General features: G+C 50.4%; 1 protein-coding gene across 3 annotated transcripts in view; it reads left to right on the top strand.

Annotated features, from left to right (window-relative positions):
* The first annotated feature begins 4,923 nt into the window (after positions 1-4,923).
* ears2 (glutamyl-tRNA synthetase 2, mitochondrial) overlaps positions 4,924-23,288 on the top strand; it is a 53,622-nt gene continuing 35,257 nt past the window's right edge. Inside the window, exons 1-9 of one of the 3 annotated variants that reach the window (XR_011954896.1) lie at positions 4,924-5,098; positions 5,861-6,016; positions 6,352-6,541; positions 7,795-8,267; positions 8,908-9,016; positions 11,381-11,534; positions 11,773-11,903; positions 12,625-12,763; positions 13,318-13,365. Coding sequence is in view for 2 of the 3 variants with exons in the window: in XM_072559099.1 (XP_072415200.1) it covers positions 4,945-5,098; positions 5,861-6,016; positions 6,352-6,541; positions 7,795-8,267; positions 8,908-9,016; positions 11,381-11,534; positions 11,773-11,903; positions 12,625-12,763; positions 13,318-13,401 (1,590 nt within the window). In the remaining variant the exon portion in view is untranslated. Of the gene's footprint in view, positions 5,099-5,860; positions 6,017-6,351; positions 6,542-7,794; positions 8,268-8,907; positions 9,017-11,380; positions 11,535-11,772; positions 11,904-12,624; positions 12,764-13,317; positions 14,627-22,516; positions 22,634-23,288 lie in introns of those variants that run through there. The other 2 variants (XM_072559099.1, XM_072559098.1) reach the window with 2 other exon arrangements.

Here is a 23,288-nt window from a genome sequence, read left to right as displayed (position 1 = left end):
CAGCTGTTGGTCAGAAAAAAAGATTGCTACAGACCACCTGATATAGCTAAAAAAAATTATTACCATCTCTTCCTGCAGTTTCAGAAGTGTTCATTGTTGACCTTAGTACCCTTCATTGTGATCAACATCACCATCACTCAGAACTCACACTTAAAGAGATAGACAGTCGAGATGCAGACAAGATGGTTGGGGAGTCTAGAATCGGGGACACAATTTCAAAATAAGGTGGAACCACACAGAACCAGTGAGGATTTGTTTTCACTTAGAAGGTTGTCAGCTGGTCCTGTATTCAGTGGAGCTTGGAAAAATGAAAGGGGATCTCATTGAAATGTATAAACTTCTGACAGGTCTTAACAGACTGGATGCAAGGATGATGTTGGGGAACAAAGGGCCTCAAGATACACAGTTGGCTATTTTGGATGGAAAGGTGGAGAAATTTCCTTACTCAAAGGGTGGTGAACCTGTGGAACTTTGTACCACAGGGTTGTGGAGATGAAGTCGTTGAACATAGTTAAGTAAGAAATGGATACATTTCCAGGAGCTGAAGGTGTCAAAGGGTATGGGCAGAGAAAGGGAGTATGACTTTGAGATAGACAATTAGTTGTGATCATTTTGAATGGCTGATGAAGCTTAATGGACCATTCCTGCTCCTATTTTGGGTGTAAAAAGTGAAACAATCAGGAAACGTAGTTTGATAGCACCAGCCTACACAACAGGATTCAATGAGTTGTTCTCTTTGTCTTCTTTTCAGTTCTTTGCCAATGAGACAAAGTTCTTTGCACACCAATGCTGTCCTTCATTTATTGGTTGAGAATGTAACCTTTTTTTGAGTCTCTAAAGGTGTTTTATTCTTCCTTTAATAGAGATTTGCAGTGAAAGGTAATTGAAAAACATTTAGCTGTTCCTGGATGCTCCCAGACTTGCTGAGTGTCTCCATCAATTTCTGTTTCAGATTTCCAGCTGTTTTATTTAACTGTTTTATTTTAGCTGTTACTGGAGACCTCCTGGCACTTCACACAGGAGAGAGATTTTTTGATGCTTTATCTTTTCAGGCTGCATGATTCTCTGCTGCAATGAACCCTATAAACTGTGGTCATCTGTTCATTAGGCAATAAAATATTGTTGTCAAGCAGTTGTCTCCCCCAATTCAGAACCCATCAGCTTTGAGGTGTCTGCTTTTTTTTTGTCACTGTTCTAGGGGAAAGCAACACTGTGTACAACTCACAATGTGCTCCAGTAAATGTAATTTTTAGAACTGCAACTATGTACTCAGTCTCCTTTGTTTAAAACATTATCTTGTTTTTTCAGTCCATATTCCTTAAATAAACAATATTAAAGCATATAGTCTTTACAGATTTACAAGGACCAGGAATAGACAATTTGGCAGCTCAAGCCTGATCCAATCAACAGCATCATAGCTGATCTGATTGTGACCTCATCCACATTCCCTCTTGTCCCAATAATCTTTCACCCCATTTGCTTAACAAGAATCTATCTACTTCTGCCTTAAAAGTGATTAAGAACTCTGCTTCAACTATCATTCTAGCATGAGATTCCAAAGATTAATGACTCTCTTAAAAGAAAAGAGAGCTTCATTTCTGGTTTTAATGGACAACCCCTAATTTTTTAAACATGGATTCCTTGTTCCTGATTCTCCTTCAGAGGAGAATCTTTTCTACATCCAACCTATTAAGACCCCTAAGGATTTTATATGTTTTGGTCAAGTTGCCTCTTTCTCTTCTAATCACTGCTGGATATAAACTGAGCTTGTTCAATCTTTCCTCATAAGACACCATCCCCATTTCAGATTTTAGTTTGGTAAACCTTCTCTGAACTGCCTCCAATACATTTACACCCTTCCTTAAATAAGGTCACCAATACTTTGCATAGGATTCCAGATTTTGTCTCACCAATGCCCTGAACAATTTACTTATAACCTTCCTACTTTTGTATTCAATTCAACTTGCAATAAATTTTCACATTCAATTACCTTCTCTAATAACGTGCTCTAATAAATATGATACAGAAAGAAATCTTTCATGAAAACCTTTCAACCTTACATAAAACTAAACAATCCTATATTCAATAATGATATCAAAGGCAGTCAGTCGTGTAATGATCTCAAATGTAAATTAAGATGTGAACTCAGCTCCTCTGTTGAGCTAAGTGATTTGAGAGCTTTTGAAACAGTCCCGCCTTCATAATGGTCTCAGCCAAAATAAGAACCTTTGGGAAAAGCCTTGGGCGTTGACTACTTAGGGATCCACAGCTCTGTGGCCTCTTCAAACACCATTAGTCTTGACCTTCTTCCTCAGCTTCTACTGACAGCCATCACAATTAGCCCCATCTGATCTCTCGCCTTTTATGAGACAGTCATTGACAATGTTCAACATTGAAACAAAACTGCTGGCAAAATTTAAAAATGTTTCACTCCAACAAAGATCCAATAAAAATGTTTTGGATGACTGTGCAAAGCCTAATTTATTATTAATGTCTCTTTACATCCCCTCCCCACACCTCCTCCAACCCCACATCCCTTCCCTCTTTTCTGAATGCCGCAAGCTGACTCTAATTTGAATTATCAACACATATTAGAATGAAGTTCAATGGATAAAAGTCTGTGTGTATAAAGACAATGAGGGTTACGGATGTGAATGCTCTAATGAATTGGTCCCATTTAATACAACCTACTTCTGTTAAGCTGTATTTTCAGCAATGATACCTATGAAAACAATACATTGAGACAGGAGAACATAGAACATTACAGCGCAGTACAAGCCTTTCGGCCCTCATCCTGTGAAACCAATCTGAAGCCCATCTAATCTACACTATTGCATTGTCATAGATATATTTATCCAATGACCATTTAAATGCCCTTAAAGTTAACAGGTCTGCTACTGTAGCAGGCAGGGCGCTCCATGCCCTTTTTACTTTCTGAGTAAAGAACCTATTCCTGACATCTATCCTATATCTTTCATCCTTCAATTTAAAGCTATGTCCCTTTGTGCTAGCCATCACTATCTGAGGAATAAGGCTCTCCCTGTCCACCCTATCTAATCCTCTGATTATCTTGTATGTCTCTATTAAGTCACCTCTTAACCTTATTCTCTCTAAAGAAAACAGCCTCAAGTCCCTCAGCCTTTCCTCATAAGACCTTCCCTCCATACCAGGCAACATCCTGGTAAATCTCCTCTGCACCCTTTCCAATGCTTCCACAAGCTTTGTATAATACAGTGACCAGAACTGTATGCAATACTCCAAGGGCAGCCACACGAGAGATTTGTGCAGCTACAACATGACCTCATGGCTTCGAAATGCACTGTACGTACAACCCTATCAACCTTGGTGGCAACTTTCAGGGATCTATGCACATGGACACTGAGATCGCTCAGCTCATCCACACTACCAAGAATCTTACCATTAGCCCAGTACTCTGTATTCCTGTTACTCTTTCCAAAGTGAATCACCTCGCATTTTTCTGCATTAAACTCTATTTGCTACCTCCCAGCCCAGCTCTGCAGCTTATCTATGTCCCTCTCCAACTCTCAAATGGCCAATCTGCCTGATGAGAACAAATAAAATGTCTCAAAGACTCTCCTCAAAGACTGCAGTTCTCCTTGTAGTGCAGCAAATTGAAATAATGATATAGAAGAGCTTGCAGCCAATCTTTCAAACTGAATAAGGGCTCATGCCCGAAATGTCGATTCTCCTGCTCCTTGGATGCTGCCTGACCTGCTGCGCTTTTCCAGCAACACATTTTCAGCTCTGATCTCCAGCATCTGCAGTCCTCACTTTCTCCTAAACTACATCATGCTTTGTCTCAAAAAGGGGTAAGGGTAGAGTCACCCTGGTGCTACCAGACTCATTAAAGAGAGATGACTAGTGGCAGCTTAACCCGAGGATCACCACCTCAGACAAGAGGAGATTGAGAAGGAAGAACCTTCATTATAACCTCAGCCAGTGCAGGAATTGAACCCACGCTGTTGGCCTCACTCTGCATTGCAAACCAACCATCCATCCACCTGGTCAAACAGGGGGACAAAGAAGGAAACAAAGCAAATTCTGCATTTTATTTGTATGTAGCCTGGTGACATGGTAGTCAGAAATGCCATTCAGTTTGGAATACAGTACTACAAAAGGACTGTGGCTGGTAGCATGAGCAAAACCAATGTAGTGTACAAAATCCCATGCAAGGACTGCACAAAACACTACATCGGACAAACAGGAAGACAGCTAACGATCCATATCCATGAACACCAACTAGCCACTAAGCGACACGACCAGCTATCCTTAGTAGCCACACACGCAGATGACAAGCAACATGAATTCGACTGGGACAACACTACTCTTATAGGACCAGCCAAACAGAGAACAGCCAGGGAATTCCCAGAGGCATGGCACTCATCCACAGATTCAGTCAATAAGCACATCGACCTAGACCCAATATACCGACCATTGCAGCGGACAGCTGGAACTGACAACTGGAAGCGGCAGATTCAAACCACTACAAATGCCGGAGGAAAGATCACAGAAGCGCTTCACAGGAGGCTCCCAAGCTCTGAGGATGTCACCCAGACAGGGGACGAAACGTCTGCAACACAAATTCCCAGCTCGGCGAACAGAACCACAACAACGAGCACCCGAGCTACAAATCTTCTCACAAACTTTGTGGCTAGTAGTTTCTTTGTAGGTTAAAGTTATGGCTGCCACAGTAACTGACTGTTCTTGTTTCTCGTTGCCGCCTTCGCTTGCTAGGATATTTCTCTTTCAGCTTCTCTGTCTTTCTGACCATGACAGAGACACACTCTCTCTCTCCATCCATCAATTACAGACACACACCTGCGCGGGGCGGATTGATTGACAGTCGAAAGCCACGCCCTCCGAATGACAAGACAGACCGGAAGTTGTTCCTTCAGTCAGTCCCGAAGCGGCGCCTGCGCCAATATGGTGTTGTTAACCCTAAGGCCTCGGCTGCTTCGGTTTCACTATGTCCCTTTCTGTCTGGCTGAAGGCTGGAGATCCGGCCTGTGTGGAGGGGCCGGGAGTGGCGAGCGGCGAGAGGGCAGGGTGAGGCTGCGGTTTGGGCCGAGCCCCACAGGTAGTGAGGCAGAGGAGCTGCAGGGTGGCAGATTATAACATATTGATATTCACATATGAGTAGTTAATAAAGAAAATAGGCTTGGGCATTACGGTCTTGGCTCAGTAAAACTCTAGTTCTAGATCTGCACGCGACATTCAAACTGAGACCTGACCCCAGTGTCGTAGTAAATAGTTTTTTAAACAGCATGAAAAGAGACGCTTCGGCCCATCATGTTCGTGATGATCATAAAACCGTTTGTGTCACTCTTCCCCCATCCCCACAAATTGCTCACCAAACTCCCCCCTCCTGGCAAGACTTTTTCCCCACCTTTCTGCCTCTGCCTGGAACCTGTAAAACGTCCCTCCTTCAAACTCTCCCAGTCTTCCCCATCAATATTTTCCCATTGCTCTGCCACTCTTACCTACTTTTCCTCTGTAAACCTTTCTCATTGAACACCCATCCTCACCTCCTCATGTGTCCGTTTTTATACATCCCAACACACTGTGCATCCCTGAAACCCATTGTCCTTAAGGCAACTGCCACCTTGGTGCTTGTCTTCATTTGCTTTAACGCCTGCTTGTCCCAGGAGCTCCTGAATACCATGGTCCAATTGTAGCTCATTGGGCATATTCCTGCGGAGATAAAATTTCATCACAAGAAGTGACAATTTGGATTTTTATTCCAAATTCCTTAGTCGATTTGCTGCTGGGGTGCCCTCAGACCTGATTTTTTGAAGAAGTCCTTTCTCTAAATTCCTTAATTTTTCACTTGTTTTACCAGGCTTCCTGCATCTAGGAGGACTTCGCACAGCTCTGTACAATTATATATTTGCCAAAAAACATGGAGGTACGTTCATTCTCCGGATTGAAGACACAGATCAGAGCCGCCTTGTTCCTGGAGCGGCGGAGAGCATTGAGGATGTACTGGAGTGGGCAGGTAGAGTATGCTGGGAGGCTGTCATTTGTACATTCATAGTATAAGGCATTCATTCATGTCACTCCCTCTGTTTAAAAACTTCAGGCTAAGTATTAGGCTCCATTATCACAATCTTCTTGTCCCTGAACCCAGTACAATTATAATATAGAGTGTTAAATACACTCAGTAAAACGTTTTGGTTATAATACACTCTGGTATACATAACTAATGTAAAACTTGCTGTAACAATAAGCCCTGTTACAATTAATATAAAGCTTTCAATTATAAGAATCCCTTTGTTTTCCATGTGCAGTATACTTCTCTAGGTTATCACACTTGTTTTGCTTGTTAACTAGGAATCCCCCCTGATGAAAGCCCTAAGAGAGGAGGCTCCTATGGACCATACAAACAGTCAGAGCGACTGGATCTGTACTTAAAGGCCACTGAAACCCTGCTAGTGAAGAATGCAGCATATTATTGCTTCTGTAGCCCCCAGCGTCTGGAAATGTTGAAGAAGGAAGCATTGAGAATGAGACAAACACCAAAGTAAGTTTGAAATATATGATTACAGGGAGCTATCTGTGGACACAGATCATTTGCCTTCCTTCTGAGTTTGTCTTTGATTTATTCCTATACTTGAAGGAGGATGCTCAATCATGATCAAATTGAGCAGCAAAACAACCTCAATGGGCTTCAAAGCCTATTTGTATTATTGTGGAGAAACTGTGATGTGAATTATCTGGAATCCTACTGCTCTTACCTACCCCTGTGTCATGTCCCCCTTCCCCTGCACTAACCCACCCCCAGCAAAAAAAACTAACTCAATCTCTGCCTTCTGCTTGTTTCTTCTAAATCCTTCAGTCTTCATATCTTCAGTGATGCTGTCAGTTTTTGCTATCTAGCTCTGATTGTAGAAATAATTTGTAGAAAAATAATTTTAAAATATGTGAGCATTTGACTTTTATCTCTGGATTATATTTTTAGATAAACTCTGTCCTTCAATTTACACCCATCTTTAATACTCACCATGTTCTATCATATTCAATAGGTCCTGACCTATGCTTTATCCTTTAAGATACACTTTGTCCTTTACCTGTACAGTACACCCTGCCCTTTAATTAAGAAAGTGACAAACTTTAATGCCTTTTATAACTTTGATATACCAATGTAGTTGTTGTAATATTGGGATTGTGACAGATAATTTGTGCGCAGCAAATCCCCATAAACATTAATGTGACAATAGCCAACTTGTTTAACAATATTTGTTGGTATATAGAAATTGATCAGGGAGTACCTAACCTAGTCTTCTTTGAAAAGTGCTGTTGTATCTTTTATCTACACCTATAAGACCAAATGTGTTAGTTCAATGTTGCATCTGAAAGGGAACCTCTAACATTTCAACAGTCTATCAGAACATGGTGGTGCAGTGGTTAGCACTGCTGCCTCACAGCACCAGGGACCCAGATTCGATTCCACTGTCAGTGACTTTGTGGAGTTTGCATGTTCTCCCTGTCTGCATGAGATTCTTTCAGGCTCTCTGGTTTCCAAAGATGTGCAGGTTAGGTGGACTGGACTTCTAAATTGCCTCGTAGTGTCCAGAGATATACAGGGGAAGTGGATTAGTCATGAGGAATGCAGGGGTAGAGGTCTGGGTAGCATGCTCGTCGCAGGATCAGTGTGGACTTAATGGGTTGAGTGGCCTGCTTTCACACTTAGTCTGACATGTGGACTCCTTTCTGAAGTGGGCTTCAAATTCACTATCTGTGGACTTCTGTAATACAAATGCTGTCCTTTTTCAGGTATGATAATCGCTGTCGGCACCTGACTCAGACTCAAGTTGAGGAGCGATTGGCACAAGGATGCCCACGTGTTATCCGGTTTCGACTGGAGGAGGGTGCTGCGCCCTTTGAAGATCTGGTATATGGACTGAACAGGCTAGATCCAGCCAGTGTGGAGGGTGACCCTGTTATCCTTAAGGCGGATGGGTTTCCAACCTACCATTTGGCAAACGTAGTTGATGATCACCATATGAAAATCAGCCATGTTTTGCGGGGCACTGAGTGGCTCACTTCCACTGCCAAGCACCTACTGATGTACAAGGCCTTCGGATGGGACCCTCCAGCTTTTGCTCACCTTCCACTTCTCCTGAACAAAGATGGCAGCAAACTTTCCAAACGTCAGGGTGATCTGTTCATCCAGAACTTTTCCCAGAATGGAGTGCTTCCAGAGGCTTTACTTGACATTGTCACCAACTGTGGATCTGGCTTCTCAGGTGCTGTGTGTAGGCAAAGGGATTTACTCTGTCTGGAATGGGTTGTGCAGAGATAGTATGCAAGTAAGCACGTTTTATGTGGGATTTCATTTGTTGGGTTGTGTTGCACACAAGACACTGCGCAGGCTGCTCTGTGTTGTAATTTGGACTGAATGAAGGCTGGGGTGTGGTTGTGTACAGAATAGTGTGCAGTCTGGGATGTGTTCCACACAGAACTATGTGCAGACTAGGTCATAGAAAGGGAACATGAAGAGTCTGGACTTTGTTGCAAAGTGGTCACAGCACAGGATGTTATAGAGAGAATTTGTACTGTCTGGTCCATCTTAGATGAACATGCGAAAGCTGGGCTATGTTATACAGTGGACATGTACAGGCTGGACTGTATGGTACAGTGAACATGTATAAGCTGGGCTGCATTATGTACAGGGTTGTGCACTGAACAGATATCATACTACAGGATAGTACACAGTCGGGCGAAGATGCATACTGGGTAGTGCAAGCTTGGGAGCACCAGAATAAGCACAGGGCAGCAGCAGGTCTGATCCCCTGATGGATGATGCAAAGACCCAGAGATGGAAGTCTGAGAAGAAGTGAAATGAAGACTACATAAAAGTCTGTTATCTTAATTTTGTGTTTCCAGGAAATCGACTAGGTCGGATGCTGGAGGAGCTCATCAGCGAGTTTGATGTGACCAAAATAACAACCCACTCTGCACTTTTGGACCTTGACAAGCTGCCAGAGTTTAACAGGTGAATACGTGTGCAACACATCATACACATGGACCCTCTAAAAGCTAATAGTGTGTTCCCTGCTCACATTGGCATGGTGCACCCAGCCCACTTTGGCAGCATGCTCCCTACCCAGGTTGGTTTGGGTGCCCTCCCTACCTGTCTGGCATGGTGGCCTTTCTCCTCCCTTCACTGAAATGGTACTCTGTCCCCCTGATCATCCACCCCTTCACACAAGCGCAATCAGGGCTGTCCTCATCCCTCACCTTTGCTGGAGTAGTACTCCCCCATTCCACCCTGTGATTGGCATGATGGTCATTCCCCCCTTCACTGGAGTAGTGCATTCTCTCCCCAGTTGCTGACAACGAACATCCTGTGTCCCACCTATACTCCAGGCTTTCCTTTATTCTGTTCCAACATTTTATTCTGTTGCACCAACTGGGTATGCCTTATTGTCAAATCTACATATTTGTGTGTTACAGAAGCGTGTGGGTTCAAGCTGAGTGTGGAGCCACCAATTTCAGCTGGACCAACATTTCCATACAGTACTGAGAGTGTGCTACACTATCTGAGTGTTTTGTTTAAGACATTAAATGAAAGTTCCATTGATCTGTACAGGTGCATGCAAAAGATTCCATGGTACTAATCAAAGAGAAGCTGAGAAATTTCCCTGGCACCTTAACTGGCTACTGTTTGTTGGACCTTGCTGCAGTGCCTTCAGAAACAGTTTATAAGACCATAAGACATAGGAGTGGAAGTAAGGCCATTCGGCCCATGGAGTCCACTCCGCCATTCAATCATGGCTGATGCTCATTTCATCTCCACTTACCAGCGTTCTCCCCGTAGCCCTTAATTCCTCTAGACAACAAGAATCTATCAATCTCGGCCTTGAAGACATTTAGCGTCCCGGCTTCCACTGCACTCCGTGGCAATGAATTCCACAGGCCCACCACTCTCTGGCTGAAGAAATGTCTCCGCATTTCTGTTCTGAAATGACCCCCTCTAATTTTAAGGCTGTGTCCACAGGTCCTAGTCTCCTCGTCTAATGGAAACAATTTCCTAGCATCCACCTTTTCCAAGCCATGTATTATTTTGTACGTCTCTATTGAGTCTCCCCTTAATCTTCTAAACTCCAACGAATACAATCCCAGTGTCCTCAGCCGTTCCTCATATGCTAGACCTGTCATTCCAGGGATCATCCATGTGAATCTCCGCTGGACACGTTCCAGTGCCAGTATGTCCTTCCTGAGGTGTGGGGACCAAAACTGGACACAGTACTCCAAATGGAGCCTAACCAGAGCTTTATAAAGTCTTAGTAGTACATCTCTGCTTTTATATTCCAACCCTCTTGAGATAAGAGACAACATTGCATTCGCTTTCTTAATCACAGACTCAACCTGCATGTTTACCTTTAGAGAATCCTCGACTAGCACTCCCAGATCCCTTTGTGCTTTGGCTTTATTAATTTTCTCACCATTTAGAAAGTAGTCCATGCTTTTATTCTTTTTGCCAAAGTGCAAGACCTCGCACTTGCTCACGTTAAATTCCATCAGCCATTTCCTGGACCACTCTCCCAACCTGTCTAGATCCTTCTGTAGCCTCCCCACTTCCTCAGTACTACCTGCCTGTCCACCTAACTTCGTATCATTGGCAAACTTCGCTAGAATGCCCCCGGTTCCCTCATCCAAATCATTAATATATAATGCGAACAGCTGTGGCCCCAGCACCGAACCCTGCGGGACACCGCTCGTCACCGGCTGCAATTCTGAAAAAGAACCTTTTATCCCAACTCTCTGCCTTCTGTTAGACAGCCAATCCTCAATCCATCCCAGCAGCTCACCTCGAACACCATGGGCCCTCACCTGTGAAGTGCCTCACCATATTGCCTGTGAAGTGCTCTCAGATGTCCTTTGATCATGCTGCAAAAGTGCAAACTTGTTACTGAGTCATACAGACTCTGATAGTCTCAGATTTGTTCCTGGTCTGCACCAAATTAGCTAATCAACCCATTGGGACTACAAATGACTTCACGATTCTTGGGTTAATGAGACTTAAAATGTTTTGGGGCCTACTTGAGTAATTCCCACAAAATGGAAAGGTTTCCACAGTAGAAGAAGGTGAGGAATGTTAGGTGAGATAGCAGGGGAGGCTGTTTCCCAGCAGGTAATCAATGCTTTTGGAAGAAGTTTCTTCCATAAACAGCTATGTTGATTTTGAATCTGAGGGATAGATTCCTGTTCACTATAGGTGTTATGGGATATGGGGCAAAGGCATAAATTTCAGCTATGATCTCATTGAATGGCAGATAGGCTTAAGGGGGCAGCATAGTCTACTTCTGTTTCTACTTGCCAATACTTAGCCACCTGCTGGCTTTCTGTCCATCAGGATGCACTTGCTGCAACGTATTGAATGTGCCAACTCGCGGCAGCAGTTAGTGACAGAGCTTCAAACTATGGTTGAGAAGGAGTTTGGTGATAAGCTGATGGACAGTGAGTCGTTATGCACTGATTATGTGGAGCGGGTGTTGCTACACAGGAAGGTAAGAACAATGCTGAAGTTTATCTTCACTTTTTCCCCTTTCTGAACTCTGAACCAGCCCAGGTGCCTACCTGGACCTGCTAAAATATACATGGAGAAATGATTTTCCTTTGTGGGTCCAGTGATGGTTTGAATTTCCTACCCATTAGGGTTCATGCTCGGGCTCCAGCAACGAAATCCTCGTGTTCACAAATTGCAGGATTCCGTCTCTAAATTGTGTTTTATTTTCTTGCTGACAGGGCCACATCACCCATTTGCAGGAATTGGTGTCACCAAACTACTCATACCTCTGGTTTCGACCTGTTGTGTCCCATGAGCAAATGCTGAATCTGTCAACTGAAGGAGAAAAGATCTGTCATGTAGTGATGCGGTAAGGACCTGTTGGTTTTGCACAAGTTACATGGGCTGAAGTGATATGGAACATAATATTTACCACCTGTCATTTTTCTGTTCCCTTCATTACAGAAACCCATTTCATTTGGCAGGTACAATTCTCTTTCCATTCCATCTCCCTGTGCTGTTGAGGAAAGCGTAGAAATGAGAGTAGGGGCAGTTTTAACTTTAGCCTGATTTACCAAATATTCCCTTGAAACCAATTGCCATTGTGGGTGGCTGAGAGTTCTGCCAATCATTGAAATAAAAATGTTTGTATGCTGCAACTTGCACTCATTTCCTGCTCTGGAATCACTGCTCAGGAACAGGAAATTGCATGGGGTACATTGCAACACTGACCGTGCCTGGAGACAACATTAGGGAGACAATTAGCATTTCCTGTTGGTAAATACTGAATCAGGATATAAAAATGCGAAGGATTGTCCAGAATAGCAAGCACATTTTCATTAAATGATACCTTTTGGATTTGTCTTTATGTCCTCCTCCTCCTCACCGCTCCCCCCCCCCCAACAGCCCCACCAGCCAGCAGAATTTTTGTTGTCTACATTGGTTCGCTCTCTTACAATAATTGCACACCAACCTCCAATCATCCCCTCAAGCTCCACCCCACATCTCCCTCTAGTTCTGACATGCTGCAAGTCAGTTTTAGAAATTCAGGTGTACACCAAGCTAATTGGAACTCATCCACTGAATTCCAGATTCTTCCAGACCTGGTCCAATAGAAGTGTGAGCCCAGCAGAGCTGAACAATGAACTGAGAGCACTACAGACCCAGTTCACAAGTACCAAGTACAATGTCATGATGAAGGTTCTTCGACTGGCTCTTAGTGGAAAGCAGGTAGGGAGATGAAGACATTTACCAGGGTGAATGACTTCATTTATATGGACCGATTGGAGATGCCAGGATTGTTCTCCTTAGAGTAAAGAAGGCCAACAGTTGATACAGGTGATCAAAATGTAAAATGACTGATGAAGTAGATAGGAGGAAATTGTTTCCTGAGGTTGGAGGATCAGAAACTAGGGGAAACATTTAAATAATCAGCAAAAAACTGAGGGGTGTGTGCAGACATGTGAATATTTTTTGCTTAGTCAGCTAGTTCTTATGACCTGTAATTTGTAAGGCTTTGTGATAAGGGTGGGCTAATTGGATGGTTCTATCAAAGAACTGGCAGAGGTCAAATGGCCTCCAGTGCTCCTAGGTTGCACAATATCTAATCCTGATGTTTTGTGGGGAAAGGGGAAAGAGAAAAGGATTTACAATCTGGAAGCTTACAGGGGAAGAAGGCTATGGCATTGAGAACTAGGGGTATCTTGAATAATATTGCAAGTTTTAGTGTTTGGTTCCTATGATTTTTTTTTTGAGGAACTGATTTTGTTTTAATCTCCTTGCAGCAAGGACCGAGTGTGGCTGAGATGATGCTGGCTTTGGGACCTAAAGAGGTGTGTAAACGTCTGCAACAGGCTGTCATCCATTGACCATCTACTTAGGACCTGCAGTTTGGACATCATATGATGCACCTCCCAGACTTGTATGGAACTGTTCCTCTGCTGCCATATAATCCAGGCAGGAAAAGTCTGTCAGGCTTCCTTCTCCATGCAGTGCGATCACATCTGATCATCCATTTCAAAGCTATTTTCCCCCAGACTATTGCCTTTAATATAATTTGCATTGAGAAATATGTCAATCGCTACTTTAAACATATTCTATGACTGAACTTCCACAGCCCTCTGTGGTAGGGAATTTCAAAGATTCACAACTCTCAGTAAACTTTCTAATCTTTGCTCTAAGACGTTTTCCCCTTATGTTGCCCCCTTATTTTGAAACTGTAACTGGTTACAGACTCCGAAACTATGGGGAGTGTCTTACCTGCATCAACTTCATCTATCCCTTTGAGCATTCTGTGCTTTCAATGAGATCACCACTCATTTATTAAAACTCTACAGAATACAAGCTGTTTCTCCAACCTTTATTCATAAAACAGTCTTGCTATTCCAAGAACAAATCTGGTGAACCTGTGATGTACTCCCTTTACGGCAGTAAGATCTTTCTTACAGGTGACCAAAATTGCATACAGTACAGTACTCCAGATATAATCTAACCAATGTTTAATAGAATTGAAGCAAAATTTCACTACTCCTAAACTTGAGTCCTTTTGTAATAAAAGCTAATATACTATTAACCTTCTTAATACCTGCTGCATCTACATGTTAGTTTACAGAGGCTTATTGACAAGGACTCCCAGGTCCCTTTGTACATCTACACTCTCTACTTATTCGTTTTTGAGATATACTGTGCACATCTGTTCTTCCTATCAAAGTAGATATACTGAATATTCCACATTGTATTTCATGTGCCATTTTTTGACCAGTCACTAAGTGTTTTTAAATCTTCTTGAAACTGCTTTGCATCTTCTTCACAACATGCTTGTTAAGACCAGTTAATATCATAAAATGTACAGCACAGAAACAGACCGTTTGGCTCAACTGGTCTGTATCAGTATTTATATGCAACTTGAACTTCCCATCCTACTTCATATAACCCTATCAGTATAACCCTCTATTGTCTTCTCCCTCTTGTACTTAATAGATTTCCCTTAAACATACATATACATATTAAGTATATCTATATAAAGTTATTTGAAAAGCTAATAGTAAAATATTGCTTCAATTGGATAGAATCTTGGTTAGACTGAATCTGGAATAATCTTGTCCCAGGAAAGATACTGCCAGAGAAGGAGTGCAACAAAAGTTCACCAGACCTGTCCGGAGATGTTGGGACTGACCTATGAAGAGATATTGAACATTCTGGGCCTATATTCTCTGGTGTTTCAAAGAATAAGCAGTGATCTCATTGAAACCTATGAAATATTAAAGGGATAAACAGGATAATGCATGTAAGAGGTTTCCCCTAGTTAGGGAGTCTGGAGCCAGTGGGCACAATATCAAAATAAGGAAATGAGATGAGAATTTTGTTTTTATTCAGGATAGTGAATCTTTGGAATTCTCTACCAGATATGGCTGTGGAAGTTCAGTCGTTGAAAATATTTAAAGTAGAAATTGATTTAGAAAAAGAGTTTTGGAGATAGTTTGGGTAAAAGGCATTTAAGTGCTCAATCAGTCATCAGTATTAAAACAGTGGAGGAGAATGGGCTGAATGGCCTACTCCTGTTCCATTGTTCCTATTTGCCTCAACTACTCCCTGAGATAGCAAGTTCCACATTCTAATCACATATGGTGAAGAAATGTCTCCTGAATTCCCCTTTGAACTTATTAATTACACTTTTTTATTTATTCATGAGATGTCAGCATCATTCTCAAAACCATAATTTGTTGTCTATCCTAATTGCTATTGAAAAAGTGTTGGTGAGGCACCTTCATGAGCAACTGCATTCATGTGTTGCAGGCACACCTGTGGTGCTTTTACGAACAGTTATAAGATTTTTACTCAGTGACAGTGAAAGAATGGCAGTATAGTTTAAAATCCAGATGACATGTAGACTGGAGGGGATCTTTCAGGTGGTGGTGTTCTCATATGATGGTAGAAATTGCAGGTTTAGAATGTAATATTGAAGAGGCCAGTGAATTGTTCCTGTTTATTTTGAGGTAGGAGTTTCTGGATAGTGACTAATTTGGTCGCACTCCTTCCTCTGAATCACAGATTTTGAGATTAAACTTCATGCTAGGACTTGAATACAAAAATCAAGGCTAGTATTTAATGCTATTGGAGTTGGAGATGCCATCTTTTGGGTGAAATGTTGATCATGACCTGTTTTTCCTCTCATGGACATAGAGACTTTGGAACATGTTCAAAGAAAAGGGGAGCTATTCTCAATGTTCGGGCCAATATCCACCCTTTGAAGATACATAAAACATACAAATTAGGAACAGAAATAGGTCATGGCTGTTCTGTTTGTGATTTGATTTCCACATTCCCATCTATCCCAAATTTGATTCCCTTGCCTAACAAGAATGTACCTTCCTCCACCTTCAGAAATTTTCAATGACCCTGCTTCACCCGTCTTGAGATAGAGTGTACCATAGTCATTCGATCTCTGAGAGAATCATTTTCTCCTCATCTCTGTCTAAAAGGGCCATTCCTTTTTTTTTAAACGGTTCCCTCTGGTTCTGGAATTACCTGAGAGAGGACGCATCTGTTTGATCATTGTTACATTAATGTATTTGGGGACCTCCTTGTGTGCAAATTGGGCACCACATTTTTTACATTATAACAGAGATTACAATTCAAAAGTATTCCATTGGCTGGAAAGCACTTGAAGACATTTGGTGATAATGAAAAGTACTATGTAAATGGAAACCTTCCTTTTAGAAGACACGTGGGTATGGAAGTGTTAGTCCACAAAATAATGTGAATTGGAATAGAGACTTCAAGTAAGCACTCTTAATAGACACACCATAACTTCAATTTAATTTTAAATGATTCCTGTTGGGCAGTTCCTCTCCACACTAAATTGTGATTTGTAATCAAATTTATATTTATTTTTGCATCCGATATGTACTGTCGTTTGTTAAACTTCAGTGTTGGACTTGCAATCCATGAGTTCAACTTCTATCAGGAAACATTGTGAAATTTAGTTCAGTAAATCTGGTAATTTGTGGGCAATCAGATTGTTATATTCTAAAATGATTTGCCAACAGCCCATTGGTTATTCTGTATGCAACTCAAATTCCACACTGTGATTGACTCTAGGTACAGGATGCCAACCTGTAACAGGGAAAAAAACAAATATTTATATTTCCCTAAACAAGGTCTATTTAAAGTATGTATAAACTTAGTATTGCTATAATTTACTGTTGCTTTGTTATTCGGAAGGAACACAAAAGAAACATACTTTGTTGAAATTGCAAATATTGGAAAAATGAAATTAAAATGAAAGATGCTAGAAATATAAAGCATTTAAGTGAGAGTCTACTTAAAGTTTCAGTTGCTGTTGGTTCCATTTTCTCTGATCAGTTAGTTTGCCTTCCTCATTATTAGTCGGCCTTAGCCTTAGTTTCTGTTTCTACCTGACTCTTACTGAGCTAACTTGTTTCTTTTGATAGTCTGTTAATCCCTTCGCGCTATCCTGTTCCATTGCAGTCCACATGTTACAGTTTTTCCGAACTCCTTATAGCTTGGTTGCCCATATCCTCATGTCCTGTCATATCCTGGTTTCCCAATTTACCCAATGTTCCAAACCCCCACCACCCGAATAATAATTTAATATTCCCCAAGTAAATATCCATGTTGATCTTTTATCCCTGAATACTCGTATCCTACATTTTCCATTCACCCAATATTTCCAATTCCCATGTCCTCTGTACCTCATCACATTAATAGCTCCACCCCCCAATATTGACCCAAATCTCCCCCACCCCTCCAATATTGATCCAATTCTCTCTCTCCCCCGAATATTGACCAAAATTTCTCCCAACCCCCAATATTGACCCAAATTTCCCCCAATTTTAAACTAAATACCCCAAATTTGATCCAAATCTCCCCCCAAAGTTGACCCAAATCACCCCCATCCCATATTGCCCCCACTCCATATTTCCCCAGATCTCCCCCACCCCCCATATCCCCCCACCCCCAATATTGCCCCAGATCTCGCGCACATCCCCAATATTACCCCAGATCTCCCAGATCCTTCCCCAATATCTCCCCACTCCCCTAATATTGCCCCATATCTCCCCCACCCCCAATATTGCCCCACCTCTCCCCCAATATTGCCCGAGATCTCACCCACATCCCCAATATTACCCCAGATCTCCCCAATATTGCCCGAGATCTCACCCACATCCCCAATATTACCCCAGATCTCCCCAATATTGCCCCATATCTCCCCACTCCCCTAATATTGCCCCATATCTCCCCACTCCCCCAATATTGCCCCAGATCTCCCCACTCCCCCAATATTGCCCCAGATCTCCCCCACCCCCCAATATTGCCCCAGATCTCCCCCACTCCCCCAATATTGCCCCATATCTCCCCACTCCCCCAATATTGCCCCATATCTCCCCACTCCCCCAATATTGCCCCATATCTCCCCACTCCCCCAATATTGCCCCAGATCTTCCCCAGCCTCTAACATTGCCCCAGATCTCCCCCATATTCTCATTGGGTTCTGCCCCCCCCCCACTTCCCCCCCCCCACTTCCCCCCCCCCCTGTCTGCCCTTCCCCCCCTGTCTGCCCCCCCCTCTGCCCCCTCCCCCCCCCTCCTCCCCCCCCCGTCTGCCCCCTCCCCCCCCCTCCGTCTGCCCCTCCCCCCCCTCCGTCTGCCCCCTCCTCCGTCTGCCCCCTCCTCCCCCCCCGTCTGCCCCCTCCCCCCCGTCTGCCCCCTCCCCCCCCCCCGTCTGCCCCCTCTCCCCCTCCCGTCTGCCCCCTCTCCCCCCCCCCCCTGTCTGCCCCCTCCCCCCCCCCTCGTCTGCCCCCTTCCCCTCCCCCCCCTCGTCTGCCCCCTTCCCCTCCCCCCCCCTCGTCTGCCCCCTCCCCCTCCCGCCCCCCCTCGTCTGCCCCCTCCCCCTCCCCCCCCCCCTCGTCTGCCCCCTCCCCCTCCCCCCCCCCTCGTCTGCCCCCTTCCCCTCCCCCCCCCCCTCGTCTGCCCCCTTCCCCCTCCCCCCCCCTCGTCTGCCCCCTTCCCCTCCCCCCCCTCGTCTGCCCCCTTCCCCTCCCCCCCCCCTCCCCCCCCCTCGTCTGCCCCTTCCCCTCCCCCCCCCCTCGTCTGCCCCCTTCCCCTCCCCCCCCTCGTCTGCCCCCTTCCCTCCCCCCCCCTCGTCTGCCCCTTCCCTCCCCCCCCCCCTCGTCTGCCCCCTTCCCCTCCCCCCCCCTCGTCTGCCCCTTCCCCTCCCCCCCCCCTCGTCTGCCCCCTTCCCCTCCCCCCCCCCTCGTCTGCCCCCTTCCCCTCCCCCCCCCCTCGTCTGCCCCCTTCCCCTCCCCCCCCTCCCCTGCCCCCTTCCCCTCGTCTGCCCCCTTCCCCTCCCCTCCCCCTCCCCTCCCCCCCCCTCGTCTGCCCCCTTCCCCTCCCCCCCCCCCCCCTCGTCTGCCCCCTTCCCTCCCCCCCCCTTCCCCCTCCCCCCCCCTTCCCCTCCCCCCCCCCCCCCCCTCGTCTGCCCCCTTCCCCTCCCCCCCCCTTCCCCTCCCCCCCCCTCGTCTGCCCCCTTCCCCTCCCCCCCCCCTTCCCCTCCCCCCCTCCCTTCCCCTCCCCTCGTCTGCCCCCTTCCCCTCCCCCCCTTCCCCTCCCCCCCCTCCCCTCCCCTCCCCCCCCCCCCTTCCCCTCCCCTCCCCTCCCCCCCCCCTCCCCTCCCCCCCCTCCATCTCCCCCCCCCTCCCCTCCCCCCCTCCCCCCCCTCCCCCCCCTCCCCTCCCCCCCCCTCCCCTCCCCCCCCTCCCCCCCTCCCCCCCCTCCCCCCCCCTCCCCTCCCCCCCCTCCCCTCCCCCCCCTCCCTTCCCCCCCCCTCCCTTCCCCTCCCCTCCCCTCCCTCCCCCCCCCTCCCCTCCCCCCCCTCCCTTCCCCTCCCCCCCCCTCCCTTCCCCTCCCCCCCCCCCTCGTCTGCCCCCTTCCCCTCCCCCCCCCCCTCGTCTGCCCCCTTCCCCTCCCCCCCCCCTCGTCTGCCCCCTTCCCCTCCCCCCCCCCTCGTCTGCCCCCTTCCCCTCCCCCCCCCCGTCCCCCGTCTCCCCCCCCCCCCGTCCCCCCCCCCCTCGTCTGCCCCCTTCCCCTCCCCCCCCCCCGTCCCCCGTCTCCCCCCCCCCCCCGTCCACCGTCCCGTCCACCGTCCCGTCCCCCCCCCGTCCCCCCCGTCCCCCGTCCCCCCCCCCGTCCCCCCGTCCCCCGTCCCCCCCCCCCGTCCCCCGTCCCCCCCCCCCGTCCCCCGTCCCCCCCCCCCGTCCCCCGTCCCCCCCCCCGTCCCCCGTCCCCCCCCCCGTCCCCCCCCCGTCCCTCCCCGTCCCCCGTCCCTCCCCCGTCCCCCCGTCCCTCCCCCGTCCCCCCCCCGTCCCCCCCCCCCGTCCCCCGTCCCCCCCCCCGTCCCCCGTCCCTCCCCCGTCCCCCCCCCCGTCCCCCCCCCCCCGTCCCCCGTCCCCCCCCCCGTCCCCCGTCCCCCGTCCCCCCCCCCGTCCCCCGTCCCCCCCCCGTCCGTCCCGTCCCCCCCCCGTCCGTCCCGTCCCCCCCCCGTCCTGTCCCCCCCGTCTGTCCCCCCCCGTCCGTCCCGTCCGTCCCCCGTCCGTCCGTCCCCCCCCCGTCCGTCCGTCCGTTCCCCCCCCCCCCCCGTCCGTCCGTTCCCCCCCCCCCCCGTCCGTCCGTTCCCCCCCCCCCCCCCCGTCCGTCCCCCCCCCCCCCCCCCCCGTCCGTCCGTCCGTCCGTTCCCCCCCCCCCGTCCGTCCGTCCGTTCCCCCCCCCCCGTCCGTCCGTCCGTTCCCCCCCCCCCGTCCGTCCGTCCGTCCCCCCCCCCCCCCGTCCGTCCGTCCGTCCCCCCCCCCCCCCGTCCGTCCGTCCCCCCCCCCGTCCGTCCGTCCGTTCCCCCCCCCCCCCCCGTCCGTCCGTTCCCCCCCCCCCCCCCCCCGTCCGTCCGTCCGTCCGTTCCCGTTCCCCCCCCGTTCCCCCCCCCCCCGTTCCCCCCCCCCCGTTCCCCCCCCCGTTCCCCCCGTTCCGTTCCCCCCCCCCCCGTTCCCCCCCCCCCCGTTCCCCCCCCCCCCCCCGTTCCCCCCGTTCCCCCCCCCCCCCGTTCCCCCCCCCCCCCCCGTTCCCCCCGTTCCCCCCCCCCCCCCGTTCCCCCGTTCCCCCCCCCCCCCGTTCCCCCCCCCCCCCCGTTCCCCCCCCCCCCGTTCCCCCCGTTCCCCCCGTTCCCCGTTCCCCGTTCCCCCCCCCCCCGTTCCCCCCGTTCCCCGTTCCCCGTTCCCCCCCCCCCCGTTCCCCCCCCCCCCGTTCCCCCCCCCCCGTTCCCCCCCCCCCCGTTCCCCCCCCCCCGTTCCCCCCCCCCCCCGTTCCCCCCCCCCCCCCCCGTTCCCCCCCCCCCCCGTTCCCCGTTCCCCCCCCCCCCCCGTTCCCCGTTCCCCCCCCCCCCCGTTCCCCGTTCCCCCCCCCCCCCCGTTCCCCGTTCCCCCGTTCCCCCTCCCCCCGTTCCCCCCCCCCCCCCGTTCCCCCCCCCCCCGTTCCCCCCCCCCCGTTCCCCCCCCCCCCCCGTTCCCCGTTCCCCCCCCCCCCCGTTCCCCGTTCCCCCCCCCCCCCGTTCCCCGTTCCCCCCCCCCCCCGTTCCCCGTTCCCCCCGTTCCCCCCTCCCCCCGTTCCCCCCTCCCCCGTTCCCCGTTCCCCCCGTTCCCCCCTCCCCCCGTTCCCCCCTCCCCCCCGTTCCCCCCCCCCGTTCCCCCCCCCCCCGTTCCCCGTTCCCCCCCCCCCCGTTCCCCGCCCCCCCGTTCCCCCGTTCCCCGCCCCCCCGTTCCCCGTTCCCCGCCCCCCCGTTCCCCGTTCCCCCTTCCCCCCGTTCCCCCTTCCCCCGTTCCCCCTTCCCCCCGTTCCCCGTTCCCCCTTCCCCCCCCCCCCCCCGTTCCCCGTTCCCCCCGTCCCCGTTCCCCCTTCCCCCCCCCCCCGTTCCCCGTTCCCCCTTCCCCCCCCCCCCCCCGTTCCCCGTTCCCCCTTCCCCCTTCCCCCCCCCCCCCCGTTCCCCGTTCCCCCCCCCCCCCGTTCCCCGTTCCCCCCCCCCCCGTTCCCCGTTCCCCCCCCCCCCCCCCCCCCGTTTTCCCTCCCCCCCCCCCGTTTTCCCTCCCCCCCCCCCCCCGTTTTCTCCCCCCCCCCGTTTTCCCTCCCCCCCCCCCCCCCCGTTTTCCCTCCCCCCCCCCCCCCCCGTTTTCCCTCCCCCCCCCCCCCCCGTTTTCCCTCCCCCCCCCCCCCCCCCCGTTTTCCCTCCCCCCCCCCCCCCCCCCGTTTTCCCTCCCCCCCCCCCCCCCCGTTTTCCCTCCCCCCCCCCCCCCCCGTTTTCCCTCCCCCCCCCCCCCCCCCCCGTTTTCCCTCCCCCCCCCCCCCCCCGTTTTCCCTCCCCCCCCCCCCCGTTTTCCCTCCCCCCCCCCCCCCCGTTTTCCCTCCCCCCCCCCCCCCCGTTTCCCTCCCCCCCCCCCCCCCGTTTTCCTCCCCCCCCCCCCCCCGTTTTCCCTCCCCCCCCCCCCCCCCGTTTTCCCTCCCCCCCCCCCCCCGTTTTCCCTCCCCCCCCCCCCCGTTTTCCCTCCCCCCCCCCCCCCGTTTTCCCTCCCCCCCCCCCCCCCCCGTTTCCCCCCCCCCCCCCCCGTTTCCCCCCCCCCCCCCCCGTTTTCCCTCCCCCCCCCCCCCCCCCGTTTTCCCTCCCCCCCCCCCCCGTTTTCCTCCCCCCCCCCCCCCCCCCCCCCGTTTTCCCTCCCCCCCCCCCCCGTTCTCCCTCCCCCCCCCCCCCCCCCCGTTCTCCCTCCCCCCCCCCCCCCCCCCGTTCTCCCTCCCCCCCCCCCCCCCCCCCCGTTCCCTCCCCCCCCCGTTCCCTCCCCCCCCCGTTCCCTCCCTCCCCCCCCCCCCCCCGTTCCCTCCCTCCCCCCCCCCCCGTTCCCTCCCTCCCCCCCCCCCGTTCCCCCCAGGCCCCGGATGTCAGGCTTGTCTCTTTAAAGGAGCGCGCTGTTTGTTCTCGCGAGGCCACACGCGGGAGGAGTCAGAGCGATGGCGGCGGAGGAGGCAGAGACTCTGGAGTCTTGGCTGAGTGAGTGCGGGCCGCGACCCGGAGCCTGTGGGGGTTGGGTACGGAGGAAGGAGGCTTCTTGTCCTCGGTCTCGGGGGTGGCGGAAGAGTGAGTAATGAATGCCCCCTGTCCCGGGATTAAGAGAGGAGGGTGCCTCTCGTCCCGGGAGGGGGGTGAGGGCCTCCCAAACCCCGGGGTGTCGTACCGGCGAGGGGCTGAGGAGGAGATAGTCCTGCCCCTCTGATGTGTACAGACGGCTGGGGTGTTGGGTAATCTGAGCTTAAAAATGTGTTGCTGGAAAAGCGCAGCAGGTCAGGCAGCATCAAAGGAGAAGGGGAATCGATGTTTCAGGCATAAGGCCTTGGGTAATCTCAGTCAATTTTACTGTAGATGGACGATTTGAGCTAATAAATTAGGAAAATGAGGAGCGGATGAGTGTCTGTGACCCAGTGGCCACCTCCCTCGGGTGTATCCTGCTACTGGAGCTTCCTGGGTTGCAAGAGTGTTAAAGGGAAGACTGGCATTGGCATACCCAGGCAGGCAACGTTGAAATGTACACAATGGCAATCAATTTGTGCACAAATTCCTCCACAAACAACCGCATGTCACAATCTGTCTCCGTGATAACCGAATGGTAAATGTTGGTCAGGGCACTGAGGAGGTGTCTCGGTTCTTC

This window comes from Chiloscyllium punctatum, chromosome 40 (genome assembly GCF_047496795.1).
Source record: "Chiloscyllium punctatum isolate Juve2018m chromosome 40, sChiPun1.3, whole genome shotgun sequence".
NCBI lineage: Eukaryota > Metazoa > Chordata > Chondrichthyes > Orectolobiformes > Hemiscylliidae > Chiloscyllium > Chiloscyllium punctatum.
The sequence above is the reverse complement of the archived record's forward strand: the minus strand, read 5'-3'. Positions and strand labels throughout refer to the sequence as shown.